At 54.0% G+C, this 25599-nt stretch overlaps 1 protein-coding gene across 2 annotated transcripts; it reads left to right on the top strand.

The window, feature by feature from the left end:
* Positions 1 to 1855: 1855 nt before the first annotated feature.
* On the top strand, positions 1856 to 15596 carry SHF (Src homology 2 domain containing F). 2 transcript variants are annotated; one of them, XM_026043948.1, is made up of 6 exons: positions 1856 to 1981; positions 3638 to 3856; positions 5907 to 6044; positions 9827 to 9998; positions 10411 to 10530; positions 14990 to 15596. In XM_026043948.1, the coding sequence occupies exons 1-6, from the start codon at positions 1930 to 1932 to the stop codon at positions 15174 to 15176; spliced, it is 888 nt and encodes a 295-aa protein (XP_025899733.1). In that variant the 5' UTR covers positions 1856 to 1929; the 3' UTR covers positions 15177 to 15596. The 2 variants fall into 2 exon arrangements, with proteins under 2 accessions (XP_025899733.1, XP_025899734.1); XM_026043949.1 differs by lacking the exon at positions 5907 to 6044.
* The last annotated feature ends 10003 nt before the right edge of the window (positions 15597 to 25599 follow it).

The following is a 25599-nucleotide window of genomic DNA, read 5'->3' as shown; positions in this document are numbered from 1 at the left end:
GCTCCAGCGGCGAGGAGCAGAGCGCTGCCGTGCCCTGGGTTCAGCGTCGCCCTCAGGGCGCTGGGTTCCCCGCCGGGGACGCACCGGGCAGCGCTGGCCACGTCTCCCGCGGAGGGGAGAGCAGTAAGAGCAGCTTTCCTGGAGCCCCGTCCCCGCTCGCTGGCACCAAGCCCTGCTGCACGGCCCGCAGGAGGTTTTGCTCTTGCCCTCTCATCTGGAGAAGGCCTCTGCTCCTAGTAGCCGTGTCTCCTTGTTGCTGGCGTTTTCTTGCTCCGAATTTCGCCAATGCTGGTGGCCAGGAGCCGTCCGCTGGGGAGTCATATTCCCCTGGGGGCTCGGGACCCTGGCGAGGTGTTCACAGCTCCAGTTCGCTTTTCCTGCCACGTTTAGTTGCTTGGGGCTATTGTCGGGCTGTCCTCGCAGCAGGAGGAGGAAGAGGGGTTGTTTTAAGTGTTGTAGGGGAGAACGAGGTTCATCTGTGAGTGACGTGGGGCTCGATGACGGCGTGGTGGGGACGGGCAGCTGCAGCCGGCCGCGTGCCGGCCCTGCCTGCAGGAGGTAGACACAGCCGGCGTCGCAGTTACAACCCCACGGAGCCATACAGCCCGGGACTTCAGCGTTGTGGGTCTCTAGCTCGCATCAGCAAGGTGTTTGGGTGCTCTTGAGCCATGCTTCAGCTTCGTTTCGTGCGGAGACACGGGCTGTGTGGCTGCGGGCTCGCTGCGAGTTGCCGCTGCTGCCTGATGGAAGCTGCTGAGGAGCAAGAGGGTAGCCCCAAAGGCCAGGCAGGACCGACCTCCGTGATGTTTTGTCTTCCTCGTGCCCTTTTGTGGCACCGGCTCTCTTGCAGGGTGAACTTTGGGATTGTTTCTTCCGTCCTTGTGGTGTTCGCAGGCCTGTGGCCTTGGGATTCTTGGTCACATGGATTAATTTCCCATCTTGCTGCTTGGGATGCTTGTGGGGTCCTACAGGGGCTTGGGAGGGAGCAGAGAGGAGCTGCTGGGCTGCTTGGTGCCATTTTCTTAGGAAACTTCTTCTGGCTGCACTGACAAGCCGGTAGGAGCTCTGGAAAACAACCAGTTGGGCCAGCTGGGAGCCTGTAGCTGTGCAGGGCCATGCTGGGTGGGTTCGGTGGCCTGCTCCACGTGCTGCTTCTCCACCTTGGATGCAGGGAACCCAACGGAGATGCCTCTGGCGAGGCTGCCGGAGCGCACGGGCACGTGCAACGGCAGGGGAGCCTTGCCTGGGTGTCTGTGCAGGCGCTGGCGGCGCTGCTGATGCTAACGGGGGAGGCTGGGCTGCCTTCTGCTCCGCTTGGCTCAGGCCCAGCTTTTGGGACAAAGGCTGGAGCGTTTCCACTGCTGTCAGCCTCGTGCTGGTGCCTGGCAGCGTGGCTGGCTCCCTGCACCTGCTCTGCGGAGCCGCGCTGATCCGGGCAGCGTGGCGAGGCCCGCTGGGCGCTTTGCTTCAGAAAAGGCCAAAGGATGTGAAAGGGACTGGAGGAAGCAGCAACCTGGAGCTGTTTTCCCAGGCCCTCGGTGCCCCTTCGCTTTGTTGCTGCTGCCGTTGCCCTCCGGGCTCGCTCCTGGGCTTGTGTCCTGGTGCAGGCTCTGGTGCTTGTGCTCCTGGGCTGCAGGAGCACTCGGGGAAGGATGTGCATTGCTACGAGGGGTCTGTAACAGCAGCAGCATCGGCAGTGTTTGCACCTTGCTGGCTTCGACAGTCCCTGCTGTCACTTGGGGCCACTCGTTTTGCTCATGGTGATGTTTCCTGGGATCGTCATGTGGCCCCTTATGCCCTGGGGGAGGCAGAGAGTACACTAACCCTTCTCCTATCCTGCTCTTCTTCCAGCTGGCTGTGCTGGAGGACTATGCAGATCCCTTTGATGCTACACAAGTGGCTGGTAGCCAGTCAGGACTCGAGAAGGTGATGGAGAATGATGGATATATGGAACCGTATGAAGCCCAGAAGATGATGGCCGGTAAGATTTAAAGCTTTCTGCAAAGGCCAGTGCACTCCTAGTGTCTCTGCTTGCTGCTGCTCCATGAATTTGGTGGGCAATCTTCCTCCTAACCCATAACATAGGCTTGTGCCAGGCCCCCAAGATAAAGCTCCTGAGAGCTGGCCAGCAACCCTGCAGCGTGACTAGTGGGGTGCAGCCCAGTTTTCTAGGGACCACCTACACGTGCGGAGCTCACCGTAGCCAGAGTGCTCTTGGAAGGCAATTGAGCGAAGGCACCTCTGTATTCCTGCCGGGCGCTCCTCGCGCGGCTCCGTGCTGTGGAGCTGCCTCCTGGATCACGGTTCCTGCTGCCTGACTTGCCCTGGGGGCAGCGGGGTGGCCGGGCAAGGCTGAGCCTCCAGAGCGCTGCCTTTCAGAGCTGACATTTGATACGTCTCGGACGTTTAATTCAGCTACAGCTGGTCCTGAACGTGCTGTTCCTTGGCTGCCGCCGCAGCGGGGTGCCCAGCGGGGCTCGTTCATGGCTCGCAAGCTCCTGAAGGCGCCGCGCTCGCCGCTGCAGCGCGCGGGGCTGCTACGCCAGGTTGCACGCTGGAGGCTCTGGCTCCGCTCTGCAGCCCTGCGGTTTTCCTGTAGCAAATGGTTTTGGAAAGCCGAAGCAGCTTCTGGAGGAAACTGTTGCTTTTTTGGGGCTAAAAAAATGCAGCGGGCGGCAAAGAGGCTTTTTGTGTCTGTGAAGAGACGTGTGTTCCTGTTTAACTTGAGAGAAGGGCATTTTATTCAAATTCCCATTTTTTTTTTCAGACTAGCTATGCTAAATATTGAGGGAATAAACCCGTCTTCATCGCTCTTGCAGACTCTGTAGCTGGGGAGCTCTGTCCTTGTGGACCTGCTGGATGCTTTGCCGCAGGGAGGGAAGGGATCTCGGTGCTGGGGAAGGGCAGCAAAGCCGGCTCAGGGCTTTTCTGCCCAGCAGATGAATTTGGCTCCCAAGAGACATGCCCATATTGGGCACTCGGGGAAGGGCTGTGGGGCATCCAGGGTCGGTGTCTGTCCAAAAGGCCTGCCGGGAGCTGTGCCCAGCACAGTGCCACGACGTAGCACCCTCATGACTTCTAATAAAGTCCTCCAAGGTGTGCTGCTTCCTCGTACTGTTCCTCTGATGAGCTTGGAGCCTTTAGCAGCTGTAGCCAGTTCTGTTCTGCAGCCTGAACAGAACGGTAGGGCGAACCCAGGAGTCCTGACTGTCTTTTCCTGTGGTATGGTGACATCTGGGCATTTGGAGATAACTCTCCATTCCTATGATGCTGGCATTTTCCCCTGCCATGGTGTCCCCTTGGCGTCTCAGCATCTCCTCTCCACGGAGCAGTGGAAAGACTCCTTCACACTGCCCGTCCTGACACTGGATCGGGCTGAGGCACGTGAGGAGCCATCATTTGGTACCAGCTGATAGCAGGCTGGCTCCCACAGAGGGAAACATTGCTGCTTTTTGCTCTCAACTAGGTCTGCTGCTTCTGGCAGGTGCTTGCTGCAGGTTTGGGATCTGCTCTTCCGTTGATGTGCCCGGCCCCATGCCTTCCTTGGCTGAAGGAAACCCTTTCACCTGGCCTTGGGGATCGTGGCCAGACTGTGTTAGGCATAGACTTGATGGTCTTCTCTTTCATTTTCTGCTAGAGATCCGCCAGAAGGGCTTGCGGGAGGCTCCGGCCCGGCCGCTGCACCTCTACGACACCCCTTATGAGCCCGTGTGTGGAGGGCTGGACACGGAGAGCGACCGCCCGACTTGCCCAAGGCCCAGGGAGTCCCGGCTGCCTGAGGATGACGAGCGGCCGCCTGAGGAGTACGACCAGCCCTGGGAGTGGAAGAAGGAGCGTATCTCTAAAGCTTTTGCAGGTGAGCAGGATGGGGGCAGCCTGCGGGCATAGAAGGGTGTCTTGAGCACCATGATTCCTTTCCTGCTAGGGATGTGTGAGTGTTTGTGGAAGAGGGAAGCTGCTTTCTTGGGTTCCCCTTGTTTTTGCGGGCTCTGTAGCAGCAGTCTCTGCCTTGTGGGAAGGCCCTTCCACTTGCAGAAGCTGTTTGTCTTCAGCGGGGCTGGTGGGAGCCAGCTGGGAGCACTAGAGGGCCTGACGGGACTGGTGCCTTAGCAGCTTCTTCACTACCTGTCGTCTCCAGCTCCGCTCTAGTTGCCAGTGCGAGTTGTCCCCCACCGTTGCAGATTATTGAGGAGAGGCTAGACTGAACTTTGGGTTTATTCCTCCTTTTGCATGTCTGCTTTTGCCCAGGCAGGAGCTGGTCGCTCCCTTGGGAGCCGTTGGCCGGAGAGCATCCACCCCTCTGACCTATTTATTCGTGCCGCGGAAATCGATTGCGTTTGTGTTTGTTAATGAGGAAATCCATGCCGTGCATTAGTTGCTGGCTCTGGTGCCAGCGCTGGCTAATTGCCACGCTTTGATCTCGGGTGCAGCTTAATTGCAGCAGTATGTCTGCGCTGCTGCCAGCATGCACGTGGCACCTGTGCTGTCAGGGGCTGGTGCTGAGCAGGTATGCAGGTGGAGCAGCATCAGCGTTGGGGCTTCTAACTGGGGCACAGACTCAGATTTCGTGCTGAGGCTCTGCAAGCTGGAGAGGTATGTGTTGGGCTCTTGTGTGTGGATGAGGCTGTGTGGGCACCTGGGACTCCTGGGTCCTGGCAAGGATGGGTGCAAAGCTGGGTGTCTGCAGCTTGGTGTGCTGAGGATTCCCCTCGCTGGGCTCCATGGTCTGGAAATGCAGGACACCGGGTTTGTGCTGAGATGTGTCTGTGCAACGGATTGGGGGCGATTAGTTGTCTTGCTTGGTGTCCGTAGGTGAGGGAGATGAAGTGGGCCCTTTAGTTTCACGCCGAGTCCCGTGGGGAATTTGTGTGTAACTTGAAGCAGCATGCTGTGCTCTAGGGCACATTAGGACCTGCTGGCTATTTTCTCCTGGAGCTGGAGCAGGTCCTGCTGTTGCTCACAGGGCCTTTGTCCTCTCTTGCAATGTTGGAACTTCTCTGCTGGCTCTCTGCCCCCTTGCTAGGCCTGTGAGATCTTGTGCTGACGGGCCTGTGGAATGAGCATCCCGAGCAGCGTCTGTCCCCCTTTCCTCATCCTTCTCGTCACAGATGGTGGATTGTCTGTGTGTGGTCTCAGGAGCTTTGCCAAGCGCGTCAGGGCCTGATGTGCTCAATGCCCCCGTCTCATCCTCTGGCTGCAGGGCAGGACCCAGCCAGCTAAGCACATCCCGAACCTGCTGGCACATGGCAGGGGAGCTTGGACTGAGCTGAGTGACTGGGAAGTGCCTGGGGCGAGATGGCTAAGGGGATTTAAATGCACGGACAGGACAGGTGGTGATGGGACTTTGAGCCTGGGTCTACTGGATGGACTTGCACATAGAGTTGGGGAGATGCATGCTTGCTTCCAGCCCCGGAGGTTTCACTGAGGCCACTTGGAAAAGATGGGAAGACGGAGGAGCAGGGTCCAGCGTCTCAACCTGGGGAACTTGCATCAGACCTATTCATGCTTGGCGCTGAGGAAGGCATTAAATGGCAGAGCTGCATGAACACCATCAGCTCTAGGTGTTTCCTACTTGATGATTTCCCAGGACCTAAGGAGATCAAGAGCCCATCAGCTCAGTTTGCTCCGGGCCTTCCCTGGGCCCAGCTCTGCTTGCGAGGGCCCACTGTGATGATGCAGGTCCCTTTGGCTGCGTGCCTTGCTGTACCCTTCAACTGGCTTTAAGGTGCATGGGCTCAGGCTCCTGGGTGTTTAATCCTTAGTTCTTCCCCTGCCACAACTGCTGTTCTTCTCTTTAGGCCTTGTGTTGCTGACATTTATTTCTAAGTCCTTTCTCTCTCTTTCTCCTTCTCTTTCTTTTTCTCTCTCTTTCCCACCCTCCCTTCCTTCCCCCCCCCAATATCCAGTTGAGATCAAGGTCATTAAAGACCTGCCATGGCCACCACCGGTGGGACAGCTCGACAGCGGTGAAAGCCCCCTGGACGGCGAGGCCGGTGCCTCCGTCCCTCCGCAGCAAGGCCAGCTGAGCTATGAAGACGCCAACGGTGGGTCTTGCGCGACCAGCGCGGTGTTTGGGGAGGCTGGAGCCAATGTCCCATGGGACCCTGCCTTGCTGGCCCTGCTGCCAACCTGGGCCTGAGCTGCCACAGCGTCTCGGAGGTTGCCGGCCCTGCCACGTCCTCTGGTCAGGTCTTGGTGCTCAGGTGCTTAGAGTTCATCTACAGCTTTACTATTTACTTCAGTTTCTTGCCTCTTCCTCTACATGGAAGAGGTACAAGGACAGCCTTGTGACTCTCGCAGGTTCTGCCAAACTCATCAGTCCGTCTCTGACAGCATCTTCCATCAGGTACTGGGAAGGAGTGCAAGACCAGGACAAGCCTATACTCACACTCCCCACACAAATTCTCCTCGGGTCCAGCAGGCTGCAGCTCAGTACCTGAGCCTGGACCAGGCTGCGCTTTGTGTTTCAAAGCCCATATCAGATTGTCCTTCCACAAGTTTTTCCAAGTACCTTTTGAAGCCTTCTAAGCGCTTGACGTACGCAACATCCTAGAGTGGAGATCCCTGGTATTTCCCATTGATGTTTGAACTGCTCCCTTGATAACTTCCTTTGATCCCCGCTCCTCTTGCCATACAGTACCCCCTTTGCCATGTCGGTGCCACGCAGAGCTCTGCAGATGTCTGGCCTCCTTCTCCTTCCCCCAGCTCCTCCTGGCCTCCTCACTTGTCCTTCACAGGACAAGAGAGATTTGCCCTCCTCTCTTCTGTCTCCTCCAGTTATATGATATCTGTTGGTGTGCAGTAATAAAGACACCCTAGGGATTTATTCAGTGACAGAATTATTGTCTCCTGCTTTGTCCCCTTCTTTGCCCCTAAATTCCTAGCATTTGATAGGTGATTTTATTTTATGTCTTCCAACTACTGAGCATTTACCTGATGTTTCTTGGCACTCTGAAGACCCAAGTCTCTCACAAGGGTCGTAACAGCTAAATCAGATCTCACCGCTGAAGCTAGGGCTGTGGTTTTGTTTCTTTCCCCATGTGCATCACTTCATTTAGCACTGTTAAATTTCATCTACTATTTTATAGCTGAACTGCTCGATTGCAGGAGACCTTTCCAAACCCTTGGTGGCTGGCGCTCGCTTTTGCTACCCTGAATGGCTAAATCTTGCAGGCATGCTTTGTCATTTCAAATTTGCCGTGTTTTCAAGTTTTTTTGTGTGCATGTTGAGCGGAAGAGACCCTGTGTAAATCCCCCTTGGACTTCGCTGGTTAATCTCCCTTATAAAAGGCAATGATTGTTTCTTCCCTTTTACCTGATTATTAATTTTTTAAGGGCTGTGCTTTCATGCCATTGCAGATTAGATTTTTTTTTTTTAAAGAGCTTTAGGTAAGGGTTTTTGTCAAAATCCACCCATGCTGTATTGGTTGGCTCGACCTCATTCACATGCTCGTCCTGAGAACTCAGCTGGATCAGTGTGATGTGTGGCAGGACCATGTCTGGGTGTCACTAATTCTCCTCCTGAGGGATGCTGCAGTTTGCCAGGTGCAGAAGTCTGATTTTTCTTATCTGTCATTACCCAGATCCCTACAGAGCTTTGCTTTAAAAAACTTGGTAAGGGCTTTTGCTGCTTCCTGGGTGTTTTTGAGCAAGGGATTGCACGTGGCCACTGATAGTGTGAATCGCAGAGGAAGTCCAGAGCAAGGTGGCTGATCTCTGTGGTATTGTCCCAAATCCGCTGTAAAGGATGCCTCGGTATTGTCCCAAATCCTCTTTTAGGGATGCTTCGATCTGAGAGGAATCTTCAATGTGTCCAAAAAAAGAGAAGTCTTGCAGGCAGAAACTTCTGTCAAGAAAATTTCCTTGCTATGCAGGCTCCTCTCTTCCCTCATCATTGCTTATTCCTGCAGTCACGCTGACGAGCTTCTTGCTCCCAAAGAATGCATCATTTTGTCATTTTTCATGGTTTTAGCAACACAAAGCCTCCCTCTCTTTCTTTTTTTACTCTTTTATTTCACTTGCTTTGTTCTGTTAAGTTTATTTTGCCAGAGTTTTGTGTTTGCTTTATACTTTCCCTGTCTGGTTGCAACTTGAGCTCCTTGAAGGATGTCTCCTCGTTCTTTTAATATACCGTTTCATCATATGCTCTTCATCTGTCTCCCTCTGACAGATGCTCTGCATTTATTCTGTGTGAAGACTTCAAGCCATCTCTGGGGCCAGCAGAGTTTTGCTTTTTGATTGTCTAGTGGTTTTTTTTCTTTTCTTCTTTTTTTTTTTTTTTGGTTAAATGATTGTCCCAATTTTTTAGGTGATGAGTTGAAACTAGAGTTTCTCGTCGAGTGCAAGACTGAATGGGGCAGCTGAAAAGCAAGACGGTTGTAGCAGCATTGCTGGTCTAGACTGTTTCGTCCTTGAGTTGCTCCTTGCTGGTTTTCAGCCATGCAGTGCTGCGAAGGACTTTCGAATGGCTTTTCTTCTGGCTCCCTTCCTCTCTTGTCAGCCTAAGGGCAGGCTGAGGTGCCTGCTAGAAGTGCCAGTGGGACCCAGTACCAGTCTACCCAGTGCTCCTGGGTGGAAGTGCCAGTGGGACCTTGCCTTTCTCACCATCCTCACTCGCTTGGAGCGTGGATCATATTTCCCTCAAACAGCCTCCTTGGAGGATACCTAGGCGGAGATATCCTTCTCCTCCTGCTTTCCTGGCTGCTATTTAGGTTTTTGTGGATGGAAGGCCAGAGCCTGGTTTAGCCTGAGGCCTTGGGCTCCTGGTCCATCTGAGAGAGCAGGCGCTGAGGGCAGCACCCTGGCGAAATCATCCGAAATGAGGGGACGAGGGAGGGTGCTGGGTTGGAAGTGGCTCAGCCCAGCGGCTCCCACCGAGCTGCACTGGCTGCGAGGGTGTTTGCAGGGCATGGCAGCTGCTGGCGGCTTGTCCTGGGGGCAAGAGGAGACCAGAGGAGGCCCCGGGGCTCGGCCGCCTTTGGGGCACCTGGTCCTGTATGTGCCGGCGGCAGCGGTGCCTCGGCTCCGCTCGCGGCCGCCCGATCAATAAGTAATTTGCGAGAGGGGCTTGTGTTGCAGGGGAGCAATAATGAACTCTCTGGAGGAGAGCGAAACAATATTATTAATGCGGGAATCATCCTGCGAGGAAATAACACTCAGTGGGCAGCCGGTCCCCAGGGCACGGCTCCGCTAACACCCTGCTGCTCACGCGGCCCTCGTCATCCTCCCGCGCCGGAGCCGTGGGCAAGGCGGCCGGCGACCGGCTCGTGAGGCCACAGGGATCTCAGGGAAACCAGGCACCCGTGGGAGAAAGGCTGGGGTCATTGCATGGAGGTGCAGGACCCAGCAGCAGTGCCCCCCGGCACCCCACGCATCTCGCTTGTGGAACGTCCTACCCGTTGGACTACCCTTGCAGAGCTAAAGCTTGGGCGCTTTGGGGGTGTCGTGCAATGGAAATGGCAGGCCCAAAAGGAGAGGGCTTCCTGGAAAATATTTCCAGGAGATAAGGCATTGCAAAGATTAGTTTGCATCAATTCCCAGCTTGGCACGGACCTGACCTGCTGCATCCTGGGACTCTTTAGAGAGCAAGAGTCCAAAAGCTGACCTGACCTGTTTGTGGCTAGACCAGGAGAATGGGGAAGTAAGAGTGATGGAAAATGTCTCTGTGTGCTTCTGTGGCCAGGAGCATTCCCGTAGGGTTTTCCAGGTGGAAAATGTTCTCCAAAGCTGGTGGGTCTGTTCTCAGTCCAGCCTGCTGCAGTGCATTCAGTGCTGGTTCTTGCTTTGGAAGCTGCTCTGCACCCTCTGACGTGCCTCTGTCTTGCAGGGCAGGCAGAGGGCCTGGGGTACAGCCGGACTTCGCCCTGCAGGGAAGAGAAGGCCAGAGCTGCCCTCAGACATGGGACCAGCAACCTCAAGAGCACGAAGACGCTCAGCTTGGAGCCAGCGCCCTTCCTCGGGGAGAGGATTGACCCAGCCCTGCCCCTGGAGAGCCAGTGGTGAGTCCTGCCACAGAGTAGCTCCCTCGCCCCTCTGCGTGCACTAAGATTCCCATAGCAAAGAAGCCCAGGATGAACTTGGTCTTGAACTTGGTCCTTTCTTCCCTCCTACCACGCATCTGTCAGCTGCTGTTTGTCCCTTCCATGCTTCTTGGAGTCCTAGTGTCCCGTGGTGCCCGCTGCATCCCTTTTACTCGGCCTGCTCCTTGTCCTCCATCACCAACCTCTTTTACTCAGGTCGCTGAGCCTGAACATCGCTCCCGTCCCAAGGGGGATGCTGAGTGAGCTGGCACTGCCAGTCCCTGACAGCATGGGTATAACATAACCAGTTAGGGCTGTTCTTGTCCCGCGTGGGCCATCCGCACCGGTCATACCCCAGCAACCCCCTTTCTCCTGTCTCTCCTGCCTACAGCTGGTACCACGGGGCCATCAGCCGGACGGATGCGGAGACGCTGCTGAGGCTCTGTAAGGAGGCCAGTTACCTGGTGCGCAACAGCGAGACCAGCAAGAATGACTTCTCCCTTTCCTTGAAGTGAGTGGCTTTACTCAGGGCGGTGAGACCAGGAGTGGGTGGCACTGCCAGGGCCGTGCCATCCTCTGGCCGCTGCAGCAGCGATGCTGCCACGTGGCGCTGAGCGCTGGTGACTTGCGTTCAAGAGCACCCAGAGCCCTGGCGTTGCACGTGGTGGGCTTGAACGTGGAAATACCCCTGGATATCATACCCCTGGGTGCCTGTGTTTGTGGGCTGTTAGGAGGTGTGCCTGTGCACATGTTCTCGTGCCGTGGGTCTTGGACTGGAGGGTTAGCCAAGGGAAACAGGGTAACTTAGAGAACTGCAAGATGCTCCTAATACAAAGTTTGTGATTATTTGCTGCCTAGCACAGGCTCTTGACATTTGCATTGCTGTTTGGCAAAAGTATCTTGCCGAAAGCCTTGCAAATCTGAAGGCATGCTGCTTTTTCCCTTGGCAATGTTTATAATCCAGGCGGATAAAACGATGTGCCTTATTACTCATCTGAAAGTGTCTGATTACAGCTCGAGCTCTGGCTTCTCTTATCCCTTTCTAGCCTAGTTTTGTGGAGGAAGAAAAAGAGTTTGTGTGATCACATTATTCGTGGAATTGAGGTTCTCCCTGCGTGCCTCCCAGCCCAGTTAAGTGTTGTGGCTTGTTGCTCTGCCATGCTGTAGAGAAGGTAGCAATTTAAAAAGTACCCTCATCCAACACAGCCGGTAAAAAAAAGATACAAAAAGCGGAGACAGAAAGAAAGAGATATTGAGAGACTGTTCAGTTCCCAAAGGAGAGCCCTCAATGTGGGGCTCAAAGAAAACTGAACCACTTCGATTTCTCAGGAAGGAAATCTCACCTTCTCAGCAGAGTTTGGTTTCTGTTTGTTTTGGTAGATTTTTTTTTTTTTGTACTGTCTCCAAGTTTTCTGGATTCCTAGAAAATGTGAGTCCTGAAGCCGCATGAGGCATCGTAGCTCGAATCCTGCCAGGGAGAGTCCTGCTTCCCGGAGCTCCTCATCCAGCCAGCCTTTTTTTTGGGGGGGGGAGAGGGGGGGTAGGGGCAGGAGTAGACTCCTGGGATGGTGCCCTATGAAATCAGAGCTGTTCCTGGCTTGAAGATGGATTAGCAAACACTTCATTGCCCTCCTGCAGCACAAGTATGTTGACTCTGTTCCTGGCAAACATGAAAAAAAGTATTTATGGAGCACTTTAGTCATCCCTCTCCAACAACAGGCCACATATCCCCAAGATTCTCTTAATGTACTTTATATTTTCCTACCTGAATTTCTTCCTAGTGATTTGAGCTTTCCCCACATATTTCCCAATGTCACAGTTGGGAATCAGATTACTTTTTCTGTCTTTATTTTACACTTTTTTTGCTGCTTTCAATAGCAAACAAGGGCAGACTCTCTCTTCCTTGTGTCCTTGTAGCTTTTAGATCTCTCAACAAACCTTTCAAAAAAGAAAACCCCTGTTTTGATTTCCCTTTTTGATCAGATTTTTTCCTGACACTTCAATTTTCTCTTTTGAATTTTTTTTTCTCTTTTGAAGCAGCGACTTCTCCTAGCCTGTTATATTTTCCTCTTGGCCTTTTCTAATTATAACTGTTTTGCAGAGCTCACAGTGCCCCAGTGATTCCTCTTGTCCTTTTGGGGCAAGGTTCAAATTCAGGCAGTTTCAGATAGGGGCCAGTAGGCCTTAAGCGAGAAGATTAACTTGTCTAATTTGTACAAATACGAACGATTATTTGTCTCCTGCCAGAGGCAGACTTTCAGCAACTGTTTCGAAAGAAGCGTTTTGGAGATGAGCATCACAGAAGCGACAAATCTCTGGTCGTGTTTGAGGCTGCAAGAAGCCCTCTCAGCTATCTCCTTGCAGGTGGTGTTTGGCACTGTGTGCATTTGAGAGTGTGAGAGGTGACAGTGGGTTTGTTGGCCTTGGGCCAGCATGAAAACACTGCTGTTGCTGGACCTCTCTTGTTTCGGTCACCTCTCTCCTAAGGACTCCAAAGTCACCTTTGTATCTGTGTCCCTGTATCCACCAGTGCTGGTGGAGACCACCCTGAATATCTTGCAGAGCAGCAGAGGTAGTTCCCCGCTGTGTTCTGGGGCATCATGGTATGCTCTTGCTTTTGTGCTTACAGGGCTCTGCCCCATACAGTTGTCTACGTGTTGTCGTGCTCATCACCTGTCTTTGCAAGATGAAGTCTCTCTTAGTGTTGCTAGGACTCCAGTTGGGTCACTCTGTGCTGGCCTTGGGTCCTCTTGGTCCATCTCCTGGAAGTTGGGTGTTTCCACCTCCCATCTCTTCCCTATATGCCAGACATCTGTTTCTTTGTTTTTCCTCTTAGTTCTTTTGCCAGTGCTTAGTCTTGGGCCAAAACTGGCCAAGTCCTCTTTGCCAAGAATTGTCCTTTCTCACATGGCACATGATGCTGAGCTGTAGCTTCTGGCTGTGTTCATGAAGGATATAATTCTGGAGGCACAGGGAGCTCCAGACAGCTGCTTGGACATTGTCTGTCTGTTGGCTGTGTTTGCAGAGAGCACACAGCCTCTAAAGTACAATTTTCACTCTGCTGCTTTTCTCCGTAGGGCCTTTTCAAGGCAAATCCCCCTAGGACCCTTTTCCTATAGTTGCAAGTTGGTTATCTGCATCTCTTTTTCTTTTTTCCTTTCTCTCCTGTCTCCTTTCTGAGGAAGGAGGAGCAGCCAAGGAGATGGCCTGAAAGGAGAGCTCTGGTACTGACCTAAAGACCTTTTGTGCCACTCTAAAGAAAAACACACACAAAAGAGAGCAGCAGGAGTAGCTGTATCCGCAGCATGTCAGCTAGCCTGAAGGATTTAACCCTGCCAAGACAGTCCTGTCTGATGCAGGCTAGCTGGCCCCTGCTTTGTGGCCGGTCCTAGGCAGAACTGTCCTGTCATCTCAAGTGCTCTCAAAACGAGTCCCACGTGGTTCGTGCCTCCATAGCAGTGGCTGAGGCCACGCCATGGAGAACTGTCTTCCTTGCTTGGGGTAGAGGCTGCGGGCTACGGAGGAGCATCCTCCTCGTGTCATTGTTATTGTCCTCCTGGCAGCTGATTGCAGCAGGGCTGCTCAGTTTGCAGTAGGGTTTCTGAGGGGTCTGGTGTCAGTCGGGTCCTTGGGCAGTGCTCGCTGTCGTCGCCGAGCTCCTCTTGATGCTGACCGCAGCTTGGGGGCTGGGGAAGATGTCCTCCAACCATGACCTTGCTCCCCAACACCCAACCCCAGGGAGTGCTTTGGGGCAAAACAGCCTGTATCGCTTCTCTGTGGACCTGTATCACGACGTTCCTGCTGTGGAACTGGCACTAAGCCTGTGCATTTCTCCACTGCCCGTGGTAGAAAAGGAGCAGGTCTGTCTGTCAACAGGGCACAGCGCCGATGGGCACCCACCTGTGTTCGGAGACCTGGTGTACACGCATGTGCACACACACGGGATGCCCATGTGTGCAGCCCCTTGCATCTCGGCCGCTTCAGCTCTTCCTCTCATCCAGAGGGACACGGCATGTGGTAGGACTCCCATCGGCAGGCTCCATAGCCCTCCTTGGACTGCGTGCCATGGCCTTTGTGGCAGTCCCTGGCCTGGCTTCTCCTGGGGATCGGCGCCTCTCCCCCGCCTGCCTTCTCCTGGCCTCCCCTCGGGGCAGTCACTTCCCTGCCGCTCAGCTTGAGCAGCTCCTAAATGGATTGCAAGCCTGTTCTGCTAATGCAGCCAATCTGTCCGTTACGGGCACCGTCTCCTCCAGAGATCCAGCTGGGGGGGATGGGACTGGACTGTATGGAGCTGGAAACAGCTCAGCATTGCTGATGAGGTCCTGTCTGCTTTTAAGTCATCAATATTTTGCCGTAATGTGCATTCCAGACGCTGCAGACAGGCTGTGGCTCTCCTCAGAGACGCAAATTAATAGCAACAGGGCCATTAGCCCGTCACTTGGAATCAGAGCTCGTGGCATTATCTGCCTGCACAGCCTCAGATGGCTCGGCGCCCGCGCTGCGCCGGAAAACGGCCTTGCTGCGCTTAGCGGGTTTTTTATGGAGCCTGCAGGGTGTGTGTGTGTGGGGAGGGGACACCAGGCTGCTCTGGGGCTGCGGGAGGAATCTTGCCTTCAGCTGCCTCGTGGCAAGGCTGGGAAGGCACGAGCACATGGGCTTGATGCACCTTGAGAGGCTGCCATGGTCCTGGTATGGTCCCCCGTGAGCATAGCCCTCTGCGTCCTGTGTGCTTCATCCCCCCTTGTTATGGGGAGAGCATTCATGGAGAGATGCACCATTCGGGAGGAATACAGGCCTGGAACCTTGGGAAGTAGAGGATGTGGGGCAGCGTGGGCCCAGCTGTGGCTGAGGCAGGCAGCCAAGAACATTGTGGAGAGGTGTAGGTGTTACCAAGCTCCACGGGGCCAGAAGCAGGGTCAGGCACTGGGAAAAGCTGCTTCCTCTAACCCTGCCTCGTTCTTCCCTTGCAGGAGCAGCCAGGGCTTCATGCACATGAAGCTGTCCCGGACCCAAGAGAACAAGTACGTGTTGGGTCAGCACAGCCCGCCGTTTGACAGCGTGCCGGAGATCATCCACCACTACGCCAGCCGCAAGCTGCCCATCAAGGGGGCCGAGCACATGTCCTTGCTGTACCCGGTGGCTATCCGTACCCTATAGTCCTTACCCCCTCACGAGCCTGGCTCGAGGCCGGGTGTACCCAAAGCTGGCCCATCCTCGGGGCTGAGCGCTGTGATGCCAAGGATGAGCTCTGGAGCAGCAGCCTGTGAGCGGCTCCTTGGGCACGGCCAGCGCTCTCTGGGAGTGTTGCAGCCAGATCCCTTGCGCTCTCGTGGGGTTCCCGGGCTCCTGTTTTTCTTCCAGGCTGCATATGGGAGATGCCCCCGTGCGAGGAGCTGAGCTGGGCCTGATGCCACGCTCACCAGCTCTCCTCCGGGCAGAGCTCAGGAAGCAAGAACTGAAGCTAAGGCCATGGGAGAGGCCTGGGGCAAGACGAGTTGAGGGGAGAGCCTCTACCCATGCGCTGCACGAGGGAGCTGAAAGACCCAGCCTGCAGACAAGGAAGCCCAGAGCCATCTCTGGCAGAGGGCAAGGGCAGCTAAGCAGGGCCTGCCTGGGGCTAGCAAGAAGCCGAGGGGACTGGGCAGCCTTGTGGGGCCCCAGTCTGCATGGGTGCTCGGTACTTGCCACCTTCCTTTGCCAAATGTAAATAGTGACCGTCTACTTGGCCATGCGTGCAGCACCGCTGCCTAATAAAGCAGTGTGTAGTCGCTCTGGTTGCCAGCCTCCTGCTTCCCGAAGCCCTAAATCCGTTCACGTACTCTCCTCCCACCTGGCTGCTGCCCTGTGCTTCTGCCCTAGGAAACCCATAGAGCAAAAATTAGTGTGATACAGTGGGGAAAATCTCTGATGTATACTCTCTTCTCTGGGTGTTCAGGGGCTGCAATCCTGTTCTTCATCTCCCTGTCACATTATCTTTAGGTCAGTTTGTTCATCCACTTCCTCAGAATGAGGCTACGTTATGCATGCTGTAGCTGTTAATGCATATCTTGCCTTTTCACCTTTGTTTTTCTTTTCTGCGTGCTTTCTGCTGTGCTCTTGCCAATGCATTTCTCCCTATTGATCAAGCCAAGCTTAAGGTCGATGTTACTCATGTCCACTGGGTTTCCTTGACCTCCTTTTCCTGGGACGCTAAAAGCAGGTGGCGGGGCCAGATTCACTGCTGACCCTCAAAACTTGAGCGTCAAACTTCAGCAGAGCAGAGGGCTTGGAGCTTGTAGTCCCCTGTCGATCCTCCTAGTCTATGGTGCAGTGGGCATCTAGGTCCAGCGGATGCTATCGATGGTGTGGAGGGGGCCCAGCAGCTTGTTGAACTGTGCATTGAAGACCATAGTCATCCCCATCACCTGCTCCTGGGAAGGAGTCTATCTTGGAGCTTTCTTGGAGAGAAGGTGATGACGTTCCTCAGGAACATGGGGACCTTGTGTGCCATCTGTGGCTGTCTGGCGCTCAGAGGTTTCCAGGCGCTCAGTTTTTAGCCTGGGCATCACAATCCCAGCTGGCGATCGTGGCCCTCAAGCTGTCGCAGGAACCATCGGGTGTGACCAGCACGCTCCCAAACTGCAGCTGCAGTTTTGAGCTGTCGGGAACGGTGACGTTTCATTCCTGGATGCCTCAGCCTTCATCACTCCCTAAACGGCAGCCCTTTGAGCTCCTCCAGTGCTTGGTGTCACCTTACAGCTGTGCTGGCCCAGTGGCAGCTCCAGCTCGCCAGCTGCCTCCCTCCAGCCCTGCCAGCCTCCCATGGAGGTTGTCCTCCAGGTCCAGGGATGGACCAGCTCTGGTCAGAGGGTTTTCCTGCCTTTGTTGCATCCATGAAGAGGATGGGTGAGTGCCAGAGTCCACAGAAAGGGCTGGAAATGCAGGAATGCTCTTTCAGAGAGGCTCTTAGACGCCCTTGATCCATGCAAAAGGCTTAGAAGGCCCCTTAGCAGCCCTGGAGCTAACACAATCGCTCTGAAGCTGGGCTTTGGGCACACATTCTCAAATTAAACAGCTTTCCTAATCCTCCTAATGTGACAAAGTGTGCATCTCTCTGCAGAGCCCGGAGTGCACATAGGCTCTTGCATAGCGGGTGGCAGTGGGACTGGTGGCAGTGGGACTGGTGGCTGAAGTACCCGTGCTGACCCTGCACCAAGGGCAGCAGATCCCGGTAGCTCTTCCAGTCGGTATCCAAGCAGCAGCAGGGTTTTGCCCACGGCGTCTTGCCCGGTGTGCTGCAAGCTGGCGGTGGCACAATGCTGGAAGAGACCCTGAGCTGCAGAGGAAAAGCTAAAACGTGCACCGTCCTGGCATTTACCGGCAGGCAAGAAGGCTCAGATCAGCTTGAGCTGAGCCTAGCACCTACTTCTGACTCGGGGTGAAAACCCAGCCGATGGGCTTCGTTGGACCTGGTGCAGGCAAAGCTCATGGCTACAGACAGCAGCAACCACCTCTGGTCCTTGCGGTCAGGTGGGCACCGTTCTCCCCGGTCAGCAGAAACAGTCCTCTCCTGAGGGAGGAGCAGAAGAAAACAAAAACAAACAAACAAAAAAGCTTCCCATGGCAGTGGGGAGAGCAAGAGAACTTTTTTTCCTTGTGTCCAGCTGGAATCTTATTTCTGCAACTTGTGCTGTTGGTTTTGCCTTTCACTGGGCTCCTCGGAGAAATAGCTTCTCCACAGCTTTGCTCTGTGTGGTTGGAAATGGCAATGACATCTCTCCTCAGCCCTCTCCGCCAGGCTCAATAAGAGCAACAACTTGTATATCATGTTTTTTAGCCCCAACTATCTCGGTGACCCTCTGCAGGACTGTTTCCTTATGCTGGGTGGGACCAAAACTGGACACAGTGCCCAAATGTAGCCTCGCTGGTGTCAAGTTTAGGGGAATAAGCACTTCCCTTAACCTGCTGGCTATACTCACAGGATAACTCAGGTTAAATTGGACCTCAGGAGAGGTCTAGCCCTATCTCCTGCTCAAAGTGGAGTCACCCATGAGGTCAAACCAGGGCCAGGAAAGGCTTTTGGGGGGCGAAGCAGATTTGCCTCAGGCTTAGTTAGACTTCATGCCTTCTACATAACATTAGCAAGAGGGGTTGGGATGGAACCAGGCATAAAGCGGGCTGCAATATTCCTGCAACTTAAGGGCAGTAGGAAGCCAAACAGGCTGGACCTTCCACGGTGGAGGAGGTCCTGTGAGAAAGAAGTAGGGGCATGGGGGCAGAATGCAGAGCCGTAGTGAAGAGTCAGCCCACGGCTTGATGTCGAGTCCGGGGATGGACCCGAGTTTCTCCAGTGGGACAGATGAGAGACTGTAGAGTTAATGTCTCAAACTGGGATCCCCGTAGATGGTACCTTGTACTGGGCTCTAGGTCTAGTCAGTGCATCATAGCCTCTCTTTGTGGTCATAGCTGATCTTTATGAGCTCTCCAGAAAGCTTAGACAGTTTGAACCAGTCTTTCATGGGTTCTTTAGTGTTCCTCTGTCATCCTGTAACTGAAGTGAGGGTTGTTTGGAAATGAAAATGGGGCAACCTTGCAACAAAACTAGGCAGGCTCCATGAGGATCCTCACTCTTGCAACGGACAAGGCCGTGAAAAGCCTGATGTGGCGTTGGACTTGCTCTGGGCAGAAAGGTAGACTAGGCACCTTCTCCTGTAGTAATTTTCAAGCAGCTCGACACTGTCGCAGCCTCCTGTGTCCTCACAGCTGCCTCGGTTCCCTGTCCTCCCTCCCTGCAAGGGAAACAGCTCTGTCATTTACAGCCTTTCCTCCAGTCCCTTGCTAAGCCCCCCGTAATTGCCAAGCTGTTTTAGCGTGCCGCAGGCCTTGGTAATGAAGAAAGGAAGTTTGTTTCATAATTGGATTAACGCTGCTGGGAACAGGCACTCGCATGGCGGTTGGGTCTGAGCTGGCGCGGTCCCCAAGCCCCTTGCTCCCTTGGTTGTGGTCCAGCTGAGGGCTCGGGGCTGTGCTCAGCATAGGTTCCTGGCTGCTCTCACTCCTCCACAGGACTTTGCTGGCCGGAAAACGTATTCCTGCAGGAGGAAGCCAATCCGGAGGGATGAAAATCTGATCCAGGGTGGGATTTCATCCTGTCTCCTTTGGAAGTGGGGATGTGTTTCTCTGATTCCTTCACACAGCCTGATGCCTCCTACCTGCTGGAAGTAAGGCAGTTTGGTCAGCATCAAGCCCAAAATCTGTTTCCACACCCCACCTTGGGCCATCTGTGCTCGAGTCCCACCACAGTGGTGATTAGACTTGCAAATCCAAGGGTTATTCATACTGAGGGATGCCCTCAGAGGTGGCATCCGCCTTTCCCACAGCATCCTCTTTTTCCAATACCTCCTTGCTTTAACGCTTTAGCTGTGGACTTCTATTTCAGATGCTGGAGAGCATCACTTTGTTCCATGCAGAATGGGCTAAAACCCTCAGATGAGGATAGGATGTAGTCCATCATCCGTGCAAAAGTTTCCCTCAGCCCAAATCTAGTCATGAGTTTAACCTCAGACCTACCAGTGCTTGAGGCACTTGAATATAACTGAAAACACAGCACCCTGTCTCCAAGTGCAGTAATCCCCAGTGTTGCAGGAAAAGGATCAAACACCCCGACAACTCATCTGCCAAAATTTATAGCAAAGGAGAGACATTTCTCCCTGATCCCTGCAGGCTACCAGCAAAAAAATGCAGCGTAGCACACACATGCATATGGTGCACATATGGCCTGGCTCAACGCCTCCTTGCAAACCTTCTTGTAGAGACCAACGTATTTGACACAAGGGGCACGTATCAGCTCCCAACTCAAAGACTGGTCCTGTTCAGCCTCTTTACACTTTCCCAGCACAATCTCAGTAGCCGTTACTTGCTTCTGTGCCCTGTTTGAAATTTACCCTGAAACCTCTCCCCTTGGACGCCTCCATCCAGTTTTCACTCTGTATTTGTCACTAGTTCTGTCCTTTTCTTGCACAGTCTTCAATGGGTGTCTCCCAAAGGGCATGCTCAACGTGATCCTTCAGTTGAAGATCTTCTCTTGCTACTCACGAGGCTGTGCCCCTCCTGAAAATGCACCCCAGACATGATGACCCTGTGCCCAGGTCTCAGCCTTGAACATTTTCTGCTAGTCTGAGCAGGATCATCACAAGACCAGGGATGGGGGAATAGTGCTAGGAACCGCTTCACTCGCGGGCTTCCCCTTTTAGTACAACCCATCATTGAGCTGGTTAGCCGTTTCCTCTCCCACTTTACACCGTCTCCATCCCCATCGCTTCCATCAGTAGAAACTGGTTCATATTGGCTACCAAATTAAACCTTTCATTTAGGTCTAAATGGCCTAAATGTTCTGTGTCACCATGTCTGAGTTAATTATTGAAGAAAAAAATCATTACATTAAACTGACCCAATGCATCTGTGCTAAATCCTGTTTCCATTTGCTTTCCTATCTTTAAGTACCAGTCCCTTCCAAACCTGGCCGTAGCCTTAGAAGGGTATTAAAGACTATATGTGTTTTAATCCTGCTTTTTTTTTTTTCTCTACTGAATGTGGGTGGCACATTCACTGAATTTGTTTGCTATTTGAGCCATAACCTGATTGCCTTAAAACGTGCCCTTTCTTCAGAGTGAAGTGACCCTGCTCTTTTCCTCCTTGATCTGCTTTTTATGTAGCCTGAGAACATGTTTTTGATATTTGAAGGTACATAGAAGTACAGCTCAACGGTGCTTTGGGCAGTTCCTACTTTCTGGCACCTGGTTATCTGAAAAAGCCCCTTGACCTGCTTCTTTAGGTCTTGTGCTCTCCTGTTTGAAGTGTTCATATGTACAGAGGCATCCCGAGCTCTTTTTTAGCAGGCTGTAATTGCTTGAAAGGTCAATGTCAGGTTACACTACATAAAATAGGTTCCATCCCTTCTACGTGTACTCCCTTGGGCTTGTTAGTCCACTGACTGTCCCTAACACTTTTCTGTTTCTGGTGGAACCCGCTCACTTTGGAGGATTTCTCAAATCTTGTAGTTGAGCCTAAATGAAACTTAGGACTCTTCTTAGCACACGAGGAGGGAAAGCGACCTGCCTGGTGACCGCTCTGCATGCATGCAGCATCTCCTGGTCAACTGTTGTCCCATGCCTTCAGAGCGGGTCTTCATTTGGTAGTTGTGCCTTGGGCGCTCACTCCACCACATCTTGCGCAGACGGATGACCTGCACAGCTACAAGTCTTTCTCTGATCTCTAGGATAAACGTATGCACACTGAATTTTTCTCCATTAAACTGCAGCACGCAGCAAGCCCTGATTTGTGCATGTGTGTGACCGATGGGCTCTCTGCACGGGCATGTCCTTATTCCCTGCTCGCATGCGAGGTAGCCTTGCTGCGTGTGTGCCGTGCGGGCTGATTTAGTGCCCACGTGCAGCACTACGGCCTCTCTGCGCATGCATGGTGGGTCCTGATTTACTGCACACATTAAGGGCTACCTCCCTGCAAATTCGCAGCACGTCTGCTTTAGCGCCTGTGCTCAGCACACTCTCTCCGACCGAGCATGGCATGTCCTGATTTACCGGGCAGGCTCCTCCATCTCCTTGCTGCTGGGCGGAACACCTTGAGCCACTGCACATCAACCCTGCTGCCTCTTTTCAAGGGAACAGTCTGATCTATTTGCCACCTGTGTGCGGGATGGTCTTGGCCTTAGTAAGGCCAAGGTGTGTGCAATGGCTGGATTCTCTGCAGAGCTCTGCGGCTGCAGAGAAGAACAGCTTCCTTTCTTGTGCATGGCACAACATCATTTATTGCATCTATGTTGGCAGCAGCTCCTGATATTCCCGATTCCTGATATTCCTGATTCCTGATATGTCATGAGCCCCCTGCACAAGCATGGCACAGTGGTGCTTTCTGCAAGCACAATACCACGTATTACAGTGGGTGCTGTCCTTGGGTCCAAATGTGTTCATTTGGGCACATGGATTTTGGAGCCTCTGCCCTGCTTTGCCTGTTCCCCAGCACACAAATAAAACAGGGCAAAGGTATATTCACCAAGACTTAAATGAAATGTTGGAGGAAGACTATCATATGGCCAATAGCACTGGGGAAGACGGGCCTCCCATACCTTGTCCTGGGAAGTTTTCCAGGCCCAGTTATGACGCTGGTGGCTGGAGCACATAGAAAGAGCTGCCAGACTGAGGGGAACTCACCGGGTCTGGAGAGGAGAGGCTGCAAGGTGGGATTCTGCCAGTTCATTCTACAGAAGGAGGTTTCTGATTTTCTTTTTGGCACAGGAGTGAGGTAAAAATCATCTCCTCTATTCTGCTGTGACTTGTAGTGAAGCTTGCAGATACCACAGACTGGTGAAAATGGCCCAGTAGGGACCAGGAAAGGCTGGAAAGAGCCCCATCCACATGGTGATGGCTCTTTCCTGCCTGCTCTTGCACTGGATCATCCTCTCTTGTTCTCCCCCTTTCTCCTTGCCACTGCACAGACCCCAGGGAAGCTGCAGACAAAGGCCTTTACTTTTCCACACCCTACACTGTTCCCAGCTACTCCTGGTTTAGTGATGCCTGTTTCCAGGTGCTGTGCAGGGGCTCCCACGCTCCTGGCTGAAGGCCTCTGCCGATAGCACTTCTCCTTGTGTTTGACTTTCAGATAGTCCCAGGGGACATCGTACACCACTGACACCGAGCGGGCGAGCGAGCGAGCGCAGGCGTTTTGCCTGGTCCCATCCGAGCCGCGATTGCCCCGCTCGGCTTTTGAGCCCCTCCAAATGTCCATTACCTGGGGCAAGGCCAGGCCTTGCAGCCCTATCGCTGCTCACCCCACAGCTGGCACCATAATTCACGCTGGCAGCCGCCGTTCCCGCTATCAGTGCTGCGATAATTGTCCCCTCCGGGCTGGACCCGCTCAGGGCCATTAGCAGCAGCATCGCTCTTCTATCACGACGTATCTCACTCGCATCTTGACAGCTCCAGTAAATGTCTGCCTGCTTCTGCCTGTAAGGACGCGAGGTCAAGCCGCCCCGTGGCGGGGGGATAATTTAGACACGCGCCCAGGTTCCTCAGAGCGAGAAGAGGGAGTCTGTCACCCCTGGCGCGTTGCGGACACAGGCCAGGCTCCCTTGTGGCACTGCTGGGGGGTGACGTCCCCACGTGTTGCCTCTGTCCCTGGCCACTCTCTCCTGCGGCTTGGCCACCTGCTCCACAGTGGAGCTTGTGGCTCTGTGGGCTGTGCACGTGCCGGAGTAGGGGGAGCGGAGACATGGGTGATCCCTCCTTGATGCCGGGGGTGCTGCTGATTTCCATTTAGATAGAGGAATTTCAATCTAAGCTGGATGTCGCTTTGCCACGGTGGAACCGGAGACCCAAATTTCCAATTTGCTTTCCCACGCGACGCCAGATGCTCTCTGTTGGCCTGTGAACCAAAGTGTGTTACAGATGCGACAGCACGGCACGGGCGGGCAGCCGGCAGCATGAATGCAGATGATTATTCATGTACAGCTCCATGGGGCAGCTGGTGTGCAGGGGGCTGACCTCCCCTGCTGTCCTGCTTAGCGCTCCCGGAGCTTCCACCTCTTATTCTCCCCCTTATTGACAGCTCCCCCACCGCCACTATCCCGGGCAAGGAGATAAATATCCAGGTAAAAATACCCAGAGTAGGTCCCCTGCGATGCAGGATCTAGATGGCTTGGAGGACCAAGGATAGCCACAGAAGAAGTCACCCAGATGATCCTGACGTAAAGGCAATGAAAACAATTGAGTACTTTTCAGCTCCATCGGGAAAAAATGCAAGAAGAAATTCAGCAGGGGGGTGGGGATGTGCCACTTATTGCCTGTATCAGGTACATGTTTGAATGATCGGGGGTAAGCTGCACACAGAGAAGCTTGTGATCCTTGACGTGGTTGCCTTCATTGTGTAGTCCTGTAGGAACAGGGAAACACCCGCATCCACTCCAGCTTTGCTCAACTAAAAATGCAAAAGTTTGAGAAAAAGAAGCTAGAGGATTGCTGAAGGAGCTGCAAACTTATGTGACGATCAGTAACTGCTGCCTAGCACTTCAGGAAAGGTGTACGATCAAGGAAGACAGCCTTGAGAAAGCAAGTTAAGGAAGCTGAGCAGAAGTTTGAGGGAGGTCAGCAAGAGCAGAAAGGGAGATGGACCAAAGGGGGGGCTGTGAGTGGCTGAATGAAGAGCTGGAGTCCAAGTGACTTTTTGCCCATAAGGCATAGGAGAAAGACATCTGCTTAACCCAGATGGGGCATGTCCCCTTCCATGGGGATTGGGGGCAAAGAAAAGAGGTACAGGTGTGTTAAGTAAAGACGGCACGGACAAGATGCATGCCCAGCGTAGGGTGGCAGCACCTGGTGACCCAAGATGCAGTCCCATGAGCCCAAACCTACACTGCATGATAAACCTGGGAGGGAGCAGGTACTGCGCTCTGCAGCCACTTCGTTTGGGCTGACCTTGGAACGCTGAAAGAAATTGCTCGGCAAGGATACCAGTGATGAGCAAACTAGCGAAGGACTGACAAATACCAAAGCATTTGTGAAATGCTGTTGCCATCTACTGGACTTTGGTGAAAGGGCTGGAGCGGCTGAGCCAAAACCAGGCCCTAGAAGGTCTTGGTGGTTTCCATACTGGCTCAGGCTCTGCTTTCATACCCCTCCTGCACCGCATATTTCATTCCTGCCTCTGCAACAACTAGAAAGCGGCACTGAGATGTGCTCTTTTGACAGCGGTGGCCTGTTGGGGATGCTCAGCTTGTCCTGCATGACTTTGGCACCTGGGGCTGCACACCAGCGTGTACAGCCTTGCCTGTGGGGTGCAACTGCCACAAGGAGCTGCTGAGAACTCCCGTGGCACCACGGGGCTCCCCTGGCTTGTTCCTGGAGCGTCTCCCAGGTCCTGCCAACTGGGAAAACTGTTACGTGATGCCTGGTGTATATGCACAGCGCCACTATGGATGAGAGGAAGGTACCCAGCAGTAAAGCGTGGAGGCGCACAACTAACTGAGTGCAAATGCCACAAGCTAATAAAGTGTAGCTTGCTCTGAAGCAGAACCTGTTAGTGAATTGTGCATGACTAAAATGGAGACCAGTCCGTTTTTAGCAATTTAGGGTGTAATTGCAATAAATTCAAAGGTGTATTGGGCAGCAATAACCCCAGGTCTGCATTCAAGACGTGCTTTGCACCTGGCTGGGCATCCCCAGTGCTGCCAGCGTCACGGCTCTGGCCCCGAGCGCCACACCACAGCCAGCCGCCCCGGCACACGCGCGACCACAGCGGAGGCCGGGGCAGCACAGCGGGGCTGCACCGGGACCCTGGCGGCTGAGCGGGGCCCGGTGGGCCGGGCCTGAGTGGGGGCTGCGAAAGGACTTTGAGGGGCATCTGTGGGACTCAAGTCACTTGTGGGGGGATGAGGTGGCCGTGTGGGGCTGGGCGGGAGCTGCTGGGACCGTGTGGGGAGCTGCGCGTGGACTCGCGCCGCGAGACGAGCGGCGCCCTGCCCGTAAACATGGCGCGCGTGGCCAAGCGCGGGGGCGTGGCCGCGGCGCGGGGGCGTGGCCGCGGCGCG

Source organism: Nothoprocta perdicaria, unplaced genomic scaffold (genome assembly GCF_003342845.1).
Source record: "Nothoprocta perdicaria isolate Ctin4 unplaced genomic scaffold, notPer1 scaffold_342, whole genome shotgun sequence".
Taxonomy (NCBI): domain Eukaryota; kingdom Metazoa; phylum Chordata; class Aves; order Tinamiformes; family Tinamidae; genus Nothoprocta; species Nothoprocta perdicaria.
The sequence above is the reverse complement of the archived record's forward strand: the minus strand, read 5'-3'. Positions and strand labels throughout refer to the sequence as shown.

Excerpts from the sequence above, each read along its gene's own strand:
- SHF (XM_026043948.1), top strand. The coding sequence starts at position 1,930 with ATGGAGAATGATGGATATATGGAACCGTATGAAGCCCAGAAGATGATG. Across the intron at positions 1,982-3,637 it reads AGCCCAGAAGATGATGGCCG|AGATCCGCCAGAAGGGCTTG; the intron begins GTAAGATTTAAA and ends ATTTTCTGCTAG. Across the intron at positions 9,999-10,410 it reads CTGCCCCTGGAGAGCCAGTG|CTGGTACCACGGGGCCATCA; the intron begins GTGAGTCCTGCC and ends TCCTGCCTACAG.